Source organism: Oenanthe melanoleuca, chromosome 2 (genome assembly GCF_029582105.1).
Source record: "Oenanthe melanoleuca isolate GR-GAL-2019-014 chromosome 2, OMel1.0, whole genome shotgun sequence".
In the NCBI taxonomy this organism is placed as follows: domain Eukaryota; kingdom Metazoa; phylum Chordata; class Aves; order Passeriformes; family Muscicapidae; genus Oenanthe; species Oenanthe melanoleuca.
The window spans coordinates 144,345,567-144,357,304 of record NC_079335.1 but is presented as its reverse complement, the minus strand read 5'-3'; the positions used below and the strand labels follow the sequence as shown (position 1 = coordinate 144,357,304).

Below are 11,738 nucleotides of genomic sequence, written 5' to 3'. Positions count from 1 at the left end.
AACCCAACCCCTGGGCCACAAATCAGACAGAGCTTGGGGTTCCCCATCAGGTCAAAACCCAACTCTCCCAAAAAGTGCCATCCCTCCCTGACTCCACTGGTCCCACTTGTAGCTGGAGCTGTTTAAATACTTGCAAACGACAGCCCACATGGTCACATAAATAGCAGCCAATGGAAGCCCAAGTAATTCATTTATCAGTACATTGGCCAGAGGACTGTCTTAATTATTTAACTATTCTGGTAAAAGCTAATGCATAAAGAACCTAAACAGTGTGTGGATGTTGCACAGGGCCTTCAGCCAAGGGGAAAATTCAGGCTGTTCAAAGCCTCCCCTGCATGCAAATAGGATGGAGAATGTTCCTGCTGCGTGGATCTACAGGATGACTGGCCAGGGGCAAAGCATTGCAAAGGATGCTTGGACCAACACTCTGCCATACTTGTTCCAGCTTTATCCCAGCCTCTAAATACCAGTTTGACTTGAACCCAGTCATAAATATATCCCCAACTGAACATAACACAAGTAGGCAAGGAAAATATTTCGTTTACTGACCCAAGGGGAAGTGAAATGTAGGATAGCTGTCCTATGAAGCCTGGAGAAAATCAGCTGGGAACATCAAAATGCAGGTGCTGCAGCTGAACACTTGACAGACAGCCGTGTATAGAACACGTTACCCACAGCAGATAAGGAAAAAATTGTTTGGCTTGAGATATTTGTACTTCACAGGCTGATCTCTCAACCAAGCTGAAGAAGCAATTAATTGAATTAACAGGGCATATCAGTCTCTGGAGCACTCAACACTGTTGCTGTGACAGGCCTGCTGCCCACACATCTTCATCTGAGAGCTGCACCTCTTTGCTTCCACTCCAGCCACGTCTCTGCTGTGCATGACAGCCCTGGCACTCATTACATTGGTGGCCTGGGCCAGGCTTTAGGTTGGGAACAGCTCCTGTGAGAATCTCAGTTCAGCAGGATCCTGCTGGGATGGTGAATCCAAAAATAAACAAGCAGAGGCTTCCCACTGACCCAGTGACCCAGGCTGGGTTACGTTTTCACACTTGGCACCTTTGTGACAAACGAGGGCTCTGTGGCTGCATCGTGCACGCTCCGTGAGCCCTTTGTGTCTGCTCACAGCGCTGAGCTCTGCATCCCACTGATCCCCACTGGCCAGGAGTCATGGACATTGCCTGGGGTACACAGATTGTCACACCACAGACCTTCCTGTGCCTTTACCAGGTCCATTTTCAAGCTCTTAAAGGATAGCTTCAGCCTCAGACAGGACAGGGAGCAGCCTGGGCAGTCCCAACTCTGCCAGAAATTGCTTGGGTAATTGCAGTTGAATTACTCTTTCTATGCTTCAGTTTTCCACAGGAAATTGTATTTCCTTTGACACTTAAAACTGTAGATCTTTATGCTGTGGGTCACTTCCTACTATTTTTTTTGTACAGAACCGAGCACAACAAGACTAGTTTTGACAGGATTACTGAATTGTCTTGATCTCACAATCAAATATTTTTATTAAGCTCAATTTCATCCTGGTCGTCCTACATAAGTGCTTCTTCCTGATGCTTAGACACTTCTGTTATTTGTAGATATTTATCAGGGAACATTTTTCATGGCCCTTTTACTGGAATACAAATTCTACAGTGAAAAGTGGAGTATATAGCTCCAAACTATTGGTGGGTGGCCAGTGCCTCTGGCTTTGGGAATCACCAGAAACCAGTCAAGCAGCAGCACCTGTGCTGCTTTACATATCGAGCAAGCAGTTATTGGAGCCCCTGGTGCATTCAGAACTGGATTTCCTATTATTACACAGGCAACAAAAGAGACAATTGGAGAAGACAAAAATACTATTTCCAAGGACAGCCACAGAACTCCTTCATATCATCTCTGCTTTTCCAATATCTAAATCTCCTTTTCCCAACAAAGGTCACCAAGTCACTTTGCAGCTCTCCAGCAACCGAGTGCTGAAGACCACCCTACGTTTGAAATTCTGAAGGGAAAGGCAGTAGGATTGAAATGTCAAGAGTTGTTAGGAGCTTTTCATCAGGGATTTCCTATTTCCTCCTCCTTCTCTAGTCCATTTTCCTTTCCTCTCCCCTACCATTTCCTTCATCTACACTTTCCCCTCATAGCTTCTGTACAGAATTCACAGATGCCTTTCATAAATCTGTCCTCTTTCCTTCACTCAAACCTCCCCACTTTGATTTCTCCACTTCCAGCCACACACATCATGGAAAATGCTCTTTCACATTCCACTCTCAGGTTCCACTAGCAGCCACGTGACTGAAATCTCAATTGGCCAAATGGTGTGAGTGGAAGCGTCACAGCTCCAAAGGCTTCAAAGAGCACCTGTGGTTTCCATGCCAGCATTTTTTGTGGTAGTTGTGCTAGCAGGGTTTAGTTCCAGCCTCAACCAACCAAGCCACTTCACTTTCCACAGCCAGCTCATAATTAAAAAAGGCCAATGGACTCTTGATGATGATGCAATGATGTGTTCTCAGGTGCTTCTCTAGGCAGGAGGCCAAAAGCTAAGTTACCATTTATGCAATTTGAAATGAAAGGCACAGAATTAGGCAGTGACTAGAATTTCTCATTGCAATTCTTAATTGTTTTGACTTTATTTTTCCAACAGCAGGTTTTTCCTGTGAGAAGTCCTTTAAAAAATAAATTAGATGGCTGCTTACCATGATTATCAGTTGACTCAGATGACAGGACATTGCACTTACAAGACCTTTCGTGTTCCTCACTCCTCCTTTTCTGTTTCTCAATTAGGCCAGATTCTACTGCCTTTATTCATACTATTGCCTTATTCCATAGCTCACACTAATGATTTCAGCAGTGACTCCTGGAATAAATTACTGCTCCTGTGTGCCAAGATGACCTGAAGTCCTTGCCGAGGGCTGTTTCAGGTCTTTGTCATGACTTTCTTATCCCGTTTCATCCTCCACAAAGCCAGGACTTTCTCACAGCTCATCAGCTGGTTCCCCCAGAATCAGTAGACAAATACCTTCCCAAGTTTGCTGTGCCTCATGAGAAACCACAACTGTGTCACTGTATCGACCATTGCTCTTATTAATTCAGCAACCTCATCATGTGCCTATCAGTAAGAAGGTGTTTGTTGCCCTGTTTTATTTGAGACAATGGTCAGTGCCTCACTGAATCAGGCATTACACAAACATTTCCCACATTTGGGGCACAAAACACACACTTTTAAAAATGGGTGCCAGCAGTTGGAATGAGAATGCTGAATATTTAGAAGAACTTAAAAATATGAACCTCTAAGATTTATAAAAGCATCAAGGACTCATTTTATTTCCCTCCAATGACAGTCCAGCCAAATCCCTTTCAAGTCCTGTGAAATCCTCACAGGAGCTGGTGTACAAGGTAGAGCTTAATTATGGAGCCTCTTACAAATCAGTCAGAATCTTTGTAAGCATAAATCATAGAGCAAAATCAATTGCTTCCAAATCATGTCTCAGAAAGAATTAACAAGAGCATGGATGAAGTCAAATCCCCAAAAGATAGGGAAAGCCAGAGTTAAGATGATCATGACCTAGTCTGGAAAGGACAGGCTGCTACTCTTGATGCTACGTCGCCTCAGGGGAATGTGCAGTAACTGGTTACCCCAGTGCCTTATAAACTCCACTCTCAGGCTTTCCAAGGTTGCTATTAATAGGAGTTATAAAGAGCTATGGAACCATAACATGAGATTAGCTGTTGTTATATCTGTTTCACAGATAAACTCTCTGACAACCAGTGAAACTGAAATGGAAACCAAGCCTCTACAGCCGTGTTGGCAGGAACGCTGCAGCAGGATACTGGAGAACAGAGTGCTCACAATGGGTAACCAGATAAGGCCAAAGCCACCTTTTATCCTGTTCCACTCTTGTGCTCAAGTGAAACAGCAGAACAATCAAAAGTGAAGCCCTGCTACTGTTGACATGTCCCACCTCTCATCGCTCACCAACATCAAAAGGTTGTAGAATCATGGAATGGTTTGGGCTTGAAGAGACCTTTAAAAGTCGCCTAGTCTAACCCCATCTTCAACTAGATCAGGTTGCTCAGAGCCCCATCCAACCTGACCTTGAATGTTTCCAGGGATGGAGCATCCACCACTTCTCTGCAGCATTAATATGTTCTAAGGCTGTAGATAGACAAGCAGTTGCACTGCTTGAAGCTGCTGTTGCCTCCTAAATGGTTGGGTTTGGGCTCTGTGCTATTGCTTCTGGAGTTTGAAGGATCTGATCTGGTCTAGGACAAATTATTTGGGCTAAAAAACTTAACCTGCAGTCACTTGGGTTTGACTTTGGGTTTGAGAGAGAGCTTTGTTACAAATGCTTCTGCCAGCTGATTCCTGCTCCCTTCCAGCTCTAAGAGATTGAGGAGCACCTTAGAATCATTTAGTTGTTTCCCAAAAGAAAAAAAAAAAAAAAAAAAGAGAGAGCAGGTTGCCTTGCAAAGGTGTAGCATTTGCAGTTAGGTAGAACTGGATATGTCACTTGTAGGTCACCTGGTGATGAGCCCTCAGAGCCTTCTAGCCGTGGGTCACCAGCTGAATTCAACCAGAACCGAAATTACAGCCAGGCATTTTAATTATATGTTTGCTTCCCTCTGGGTCGAACACTTTGCAGGCATCGTTTCTCCTGGGGGTGTCTGACATCTGCCACAGTCAGGCTTCATCTTAGTTGTGTTCCTTAATCAAAGCTTCTGCATTAGGAGTCTACAGAAATTTGGGTTTAAACATATATTGTTAATGTCAGTAAAAAACCCATCCACCCCGTCTTCAGCACTAATTTAGCCCAAGGTAAGGAACTACATTTTCTATTATGTGCACAGTAAAAATCCCAGGAGAATAAAAAACCTCACAAGAACTCATCATTTCCAACGCTACCTTTTCCCTAAAAATCTTTATTAGAGAGAAAGAAGAGAGACAATTTCTGTTACAGTACTTGAAAGCCAGTTTCATGACGCTTTCTCAGATTGACAGTAATACTGATTCCACCCAAACAACTCAGCCTGAAACAGACAACTCATAATGTTAAAGTTCAGGACAGTTACAGTTGACTGAAAAAGGGACTCAGAATGGAAATTGTTGTACAACTGCTAGATTATGACTTGCTGCCAGATCTGGAGATAAAACTAAAAGCAGCCATTTCTTCTGATTGATTTGGTTCTCTCTTATCCTTCTGTGGAATGACAATAGTAACATCTAAATGATAGCATTGCTTGGAGCTTTTTCTTTTTTTTTCCACAGGAATAAATGCATTGTATTCAAAGGCACGAAATCCTCAGAATTCACAGCACTCAGTGAAAGCAAAAGTGATCAAACAAGCACTAGTTTAATAAATTCTGATATGCACATATATTCCAACAGGGAATATGCTATGTTTTACTTGGGTAAAAGCAGAGTCCCAGCACACTTAATGCTCAACTGTTTTCTCATCAGAATCTCTTCTGTCATAACAAATAGGTCACTGTGTGGAAATCACAGCCACATTTTGAGTAGATTGAGTTAACTTTATGAATGCATCATAAAATGGGAACTTCATAACTTTCTATTGACACTGTTTTACTGTTGCAATTTACCATTCTAATGGCACTATTTAGGAAACAATGGCTGAGCTGCAATGAGATAATTAAGCAATAATGTCCATTACTTCAAAGTATACAAAGCAGTAAACAGCTGCCAAAAGTGATTAATAGCTGAGGTGAAGTTAAGACATTTAATCAATCTAATAAACCATTTATTGCAAGAATATAGCCGCTTACACTAAGTATGAGACATTTATCTTATTGATACAAACTGCAGTATTTTCCTTTCTTTAGGATGTAATATCACAAGACCTTGATTGCTCTCCCATTAAAGTCAAGGATAAAACTCCCATTGTGGGTCCAGGGTCAAGACTTCACAGAGCTGATACCAATGAAAATAAATGCTTCCTTTTAATGTAGAACAGTTCTGCTAAAAACATCCCCCTTCCTCCCCCCATTATAAAACATCCTGTGACATTGAGAGAGGGACACATTTTAGTAGCAAGGACAAATGTCAGAAGTCATGATGAAAACCTGGATCTCCTATGAGCTGGTGCTGCAATTCCCTGCTAAGTATTGTTTTGTCTGTACCTCCACCTCTGATCTGTGACAGGGAGATGAAGCCGTTCCCTTGTTCCACGGGATTATTCAGGATTTAGCTCATGTAGCACACAAAGAAACACAGATAGAAGATACTGTACACACTTCAGTGTGTTCCTAAAGTAAAAACAGAAAGGATACAACACGGATTGCTCTTGATTTTGTAACATCTATCTCATAACTGGCCCAGGAATGGGAGTGGTGGGGGTGGGAGAGGCTGATCCCATGCCCAGGGGAAGGGACCTGTTTCCGAGGTTACAGCAGTGCTGTAAGAACAGCTGCACTTCCTCAGCTTCCATCCTGCCTCCCGCTGCCCTGCAAGAGTATGGACTTGCTACAGCTCCTCCTGTGCTGTCACTATCCTGCTTTTTTGCTCTCCACCTTAGGCTGGAGGGGTGAGGGAGCAGCAAAGGGGAGAGCCAGCCCCTCCTGGCACATCCTCTCACCCTACTTCCCCCTTATTTATCACCACAAACAGCAGCTCCCCCTCCAAACTAAAGCAAATACAAAATTCCTGACGAAGATGAGCACACAGTGAGCTGTTGGACTGGAGGTTCACCACACGAGTTGCAGAAAGAATCTTACCAGCATTAAAATCACACAGACCACATTGGCTCGAGGTGAACATGGTATTTGTCAAGCCTTGCAAAACGTGCTTTTCATCAGACAAGATGTTTCTGTCTCCTCATCCCTGCATAAAAAAGAGGCATTGGAACGCCTGTTCTCCCACCACACACTACAATTTCCCTTTCCTTACAAAGAAGTGGAAGGTGTTCTTAGTGCTGGCTGACTCCTGAACTTGCTCTGAAGCAATTCTTTTGTCTTCATGGTAGCAGGAAGCTTCTTTGGTTTTACCCAAATATAAATATTGATACAGAAACTCATACCAGATAATAACAGAGGTACGAATTTATTGTTTCAGCAAAAAGCTCCTATGCAAATGAACCCTCAGATAATTAAAAATGCCTGCAGTGCCTGGGCGGGTAAAAGATCAAGCAGGGTTACAACATAACCAGCGCTGTGATAAAGCTGCATAATAGCTCAGGAGCAGCAAGGCTAATTCCACCAGCCAACATGTACCAACTCCTGCTCCTCTGCACCCCGTCCAGCCTGCGAGGGACTGTGTGCAACTGCAAGACTCTTGTCTGGAGCAGCCAAAGCCAAGGAGCAGGTTGGAACTTGCACATTGGATGCAATGCAAGCAGTGGCATCGCGTTCACTCCCCGTGCAAGTGTTTGTCATAAGAGCAGGACAGGAAAACCTAAAATACGAGTCCCAGAAACCTGCAATACAGGTATCTCTGCCTGTACTGCTCTGTAGGGAGTGTTAGTCTTGGAGACAGACAGCACAGGTAGATTTGGAATGACTTTTCCTACACTGAAAAAAAACGCAGTGATTTGAAGGCTCACAGCAAAATGTTTAAATCTGTTGACTGCAGAATGAAACAAAGCTCCTGAGCTGTTAAATCATTTTCTCCAGAAAAATGGCACTGCTGCAGATCAGAAATTCCTCGAGGCTGGGCCCATAGCCTTCTTCAGAGCAAGGAAGAGCTGCAACAAAAACAGCTGCTTAAATTGCTGGAATTAAACACAAAAATTTCTGCAACCCATCTTAGCAGCTGAAAGAAATCACAGAATCCCAGAATAGCTGGGGTTGGAAGGGACCTTAAAGTTTCCAACCCCCTGCCATGGGCAGGCACACCTTCCACTGTCCCTGATTACTCCAAGCCCCATTCAACCTGGCCTTGGACACTTCCAGGGATGGGGCTTCAGTGCCATGGTTTTGTTACTGTTAGGTAAAACACCATTCATAGATAAATGTATAAATATTTTCTTAATGAAAATGGTCAGTAGTTCCCTCTTTTAGTGCAAAAAGAAGATAGTTGTAACCATTACTAAAATTCTGTTGCCTGAGTCTGTGCTGGCTACAGAAGGCTTTTCCCCATTTATTTAATTAATTATAAAATTATACCTATCTTTAGTGTAGCAAGGTTACAATAGCGGCTTGAATTTACATTATATTTTTTTTTTCTTAAGAGGCAAAAGAGGTTACAATTCCTTATTTATGTTAAATATACCATGCTTTTTAAAAGGTTTTCTCTTGGTTTTAGACTCTGGCAGCCCCACAGAAGAGCCATTATTTGGGGTGGGTTTCCCCATGTGCTTTTCCCACCAGTGGGCCCAAGGCATAGATGTAAGGACAGGTACTGAGGAGGGTGGGAGCAGGACAGGTGCACCACAGTTTATATCTCAGCACCAGCAAACAGCAGGGCTGGGAATTCCTGGAGAGCCAGACATGCCTTTTAGGAAAAAGACTGAAGGTATTTGCTGTGAGAGAAGCAGCCAAGCCTGCCATCAGTACCTTCGCTGTACAAGAGGGACATGGAGCTCCTGAGGTGTGTTATAGATAAAAATTACTTTATATTATATATTACAGGTGGGTCCAGCAGAGCCCACAAGGAGAATTAACAGACTGGGGAATCTCTCTTATGAGGAAAAGCAGAGGGAGCTGGGGCTGGCCAGCCTTGAGAGGATGCACCGAGAGGGGAACCTCAGCAATGTGTGTCAGCATCTGCAGGGAGGGCTCAGAGCAGGGACCAGGCTCTGCTCTCTGGGTCCAGCAATGGCACCAGAGGAACTGACCCCAGGAATTTCCCCCTGGACACGAGGCAGAACTTCTCGTGCAGTGACCCAGCCCTGCGCTGATTGTCCAGAGGGGCTGTGGAGTCTCCCTGCCTGGGGATATTCCAGAACCACCTGGACACAATCCTGTGCTGCTCTGGATGGCCCTGCTGGAGCAGGGACGTGGGACCAGATGAACCACTGTGGACACTTCCAAACAGAGTGATTCTGTGATTTGAGCTACACACTTGCTTCTGAAAAAGACACCTTACATACACCTGTAAAAATACTCCACCTCTCCGAGTCTGAGAGAAGTCCTGTTCATGAACCCATTAACGTTCAGGTCCAGAGGAGGGAACAGAGCTGGGGAAGGGTCTGGAGCTCCATGAGAGGCTGAGGGAGCTGGGAAAGGGGCTCAGCCTGGAGAAAAGGGGGATCGGGGGGATCCTGTGGCTCTGCACAACTCCTTGACAGGAGGGGACACCTGGGGGTTTGGGCTCTGCTCCAGGGAATGAGGAATCGGACGAGAGGAAACGGTCTTAAGTTGTGACAGGGAGGTTTAGGGAGGACATCAGGAAGAATTCCTTCACAGAAAAGTTGATTAGACACTGGAGATCAGAAATAGGACGCCCCAGTGAGGTGGTGGAATCACCGTCCCTGGAAGGGACCCGCACCTTTTTTAAGTAAAGCCCGCACGGAGCACTCAGTAGCAGTGACCCACAGCTCGAACTCGCTGATCCCACAGCTCTTATCCCACCTAAACAACCCCAGCTCCGTGATTTATTTTTTCCCGCGCAACCCCAGGCGGGAAATGGCGGACGGTCCTTTCCGAGCCCTCACGGCTCTGCGGCCCCGCCCTCCGCTTTAAGCCCCGCCCACTATCCCCGACCACGCCCCCGCTGTGCTGTGCTGGGCTGCGCGCTCCGCTCTGGCCACGCCCCCGCTGCGCTGTGCTGTGCTGTGCGCTCCGCTCTGGCCACGCCCCGCCCTGGCCACGCCCCCGCTGCGCTGTGCTGTTCTGTGCGCTCCGCTCTGGCCACGCCCCGCCCTGGCCACGCCCCCGCCGTGCTGTGCTGTTCTGTGCGCTCCGCTCTGGCCACGCCCCGCCCTGGCCACGCCCCCGCAGTGCTGTGCTGTGCTGTGCCCGCCCCGCCCCGCCCCGCCCCGCCCCGTTGTTTACCGCGCTCCGCCGGGCGCTGCCGCTCCCGCCCCTCGCTCCGGACCCGGCGCGGGGCGGGCCGGGCGCGCTCACGGGCTCGGGGCGCGGCGGCGGCGGCGGCGGCGGCAGCGGCGGCGGGCGGGTTGTGGCGCAGCGCGGGGAGCGGCTCGGCCCCTTTCCCCTCCCTTCCTCCCCTCGCGCCGCGCTTCCCTCCGCGACCCGCGAACGGGGGGAGGAGGAGGAGGAGGAGGTGGAGGGGGCGGCCCGGCGTCGCTCCGCCGAGCGCTGCCCGCGGGAGGAAGGGGGCGCGGGGATGAGATAAGCGCGGGGGCGGGCGGCGGGGGGGGGCATGTAGGGGCGGCTCAGGTGGATGCGGGGGGCGGCGTGAGGCCGCGGGGGGAGGCGCGGAGCGGAGCGCAGGGACGGGGGCTCTTCCCCCGCCTCGGGAGGCGGCGGGGGCTCGGGGGGCAGCGCTCGGCGGGCTTCCCGGAAGGGTGAATTGGATTAATTCCCTTTTTTTATTTTAAGGGGGGGGGTTTGCGCTCCTTTCCCCCCCCCCCTTCGCCGTGCAGAATTGGCGCCGGTAGGAGGCCGCGGTGCCATCGCGTTTGAGGTCCTTCCCACCCCCTTCCCCTCGGTTTCGCTCCCGGAGGTGTTGCTTGTTGAGGTTTTGGTTGTTTTTGTTCTTTTTTCAATAGTTTTTATTTTTTGTTTCAAATACAAGCCTGAGTCTTGATTTTTTTTTAAAAAAAAAACAAACAATCCCGCTCCCCCCACCCCCTCCCGCACACAAGCCTGCCTCTGAGAGGGAAATAGCCAGGTGGAATCTCACTCTGTTTCCATGGACAACCCGTCCATTATCACCCAGGTGACTAACCCCAAAGAGGAGGAGATCCTGTCCTGCACTCAGGATAAAGGTGAGCTGCTTTCTATCTTACTCCATGATTTTTTTTTCCCCCCCTTCTGTGTTTAAAAATGCACGTAGTAACAACTCGCATTCTTCAGTGACCGTATAATCCTCTCTAGGCTGCTGGGAATAGAGGAGGGCTTGTTAGGTTTGGGCTGTTTTTTTGTTTTGTTTTTGGGTTTTTTTGGTTTGGTTTGTTGTTTTTTTTTTGTTGGTTTTTTTTTTTTTTTTTTTTTTTTGTTGTTGTTGTTGTTGGATGAAGGTATTTCCGTGAAGGGTCTCTGAAACTGCTTGTTGGATATAGCTGAGAACTTGTTCAAAGTGTTTAAATACCGAATTGTATCAGTCATTAAAAAGAACACTCTTGTTCCCTGAGGTTTGGGAAGGCAACTTTATAAGGTGGTCACTGTGCAGTTAGTGCCCTGCTCCAGGGAAGGGATACATGTGCTGGGTGTGTTGGAAGGTTTTGAAATATCTGCTGCACAGATTTCAAATTTCTTTTGTTTTTGTTTTTTTTTTTCTACCAGATTTCTTTCCTATATTCTTCCCTACCTCCCATTTCAGAATCTGTGCAGCTTTCAGGTTTGTTGGAGGTCACTTGTGCTTCTCAGAAACAGACAGGCTGCTTGTAAAAGCAGGCTCTGTTTAACTCCTTAGATAAATAGTTGTTGCTTGCGTAAGGCATCGCACTTGGATTGGGTTTTACTCCCAAATGAGATGAATCCAGCCTGGCCAAAGGAGCTGCTTCCCTCAAAAGTCTGGATGTTGATGAGTGCCCTTAACCTTGTTTGCTTTTGGAAGCTTGGAGCAGTCTTGGGGCTGTAAGTGGTTGTGTCCTTGTGTCTGGTGGGTGAGCAGGAGGGTTCAGGTTCTGGGGGCTTTTTCACAGCTTTGGGAAGTTATTTGGATGTCACTTCTG

General features: G+C 47.0%; 1 protein-coding gene and 1 long non-coding RNA gene across 5 annotated transcripts in view; one reads left to right on the top strand and one right to left on the bottom strand.

The window, feature by feature from the left end:
* Window positions 1–3,002: 3,002 nt before the first annotated feature.
* On the bottom strand, window positions 3,003–10,208 carry LOC130249653 (uncharacterized). Of its 2 annotated transcripts, XR_008839829.1 has the most exons (4): window positions 9,934–10,208; window positions 6,718–6,823; window positions 6,124–6,249; window positions 3,003–4,720 (listed from the first exon to the last, which is right to left on the bottom strand). It is a non-coding gene; the product is annotated as an uncharacterized LOC130249653 (long non-coding RNA). The 2 variants fall into 2 exon arrangements; XR_008839828.1 differs by lacking the exon at window positions 3,003–4,720 and having other exon boundaries at window positions 4,769–6,249.
* A 90-nt stretch (window positions 10,209–10,298) lies between these two features.
* Window positions 10,299–11,738, top strand: part of CTDSPL (CTD small phosphatase like) — a 77,739-nt gene continuing 76,299 nt past the window's right edge. For 2 of the 3 annotated variants that reach the window (XM_056484621.1, XM_056484620.1), the window contains exon 1: window positions 10,299–10,829. In XM_056484621.1, the coding sequence (XP_056340596.1) occupies window positions 10,754–10,829 (76 nt within the window). In that variant the 5' untranslated portion in view covers window positions 10,299–10,753. The remainder of the gene's footprint in view (window positions 10,830–11,738) is intronic. The other variant, XM_056484619.1, reaches the window with a different exon arrangement.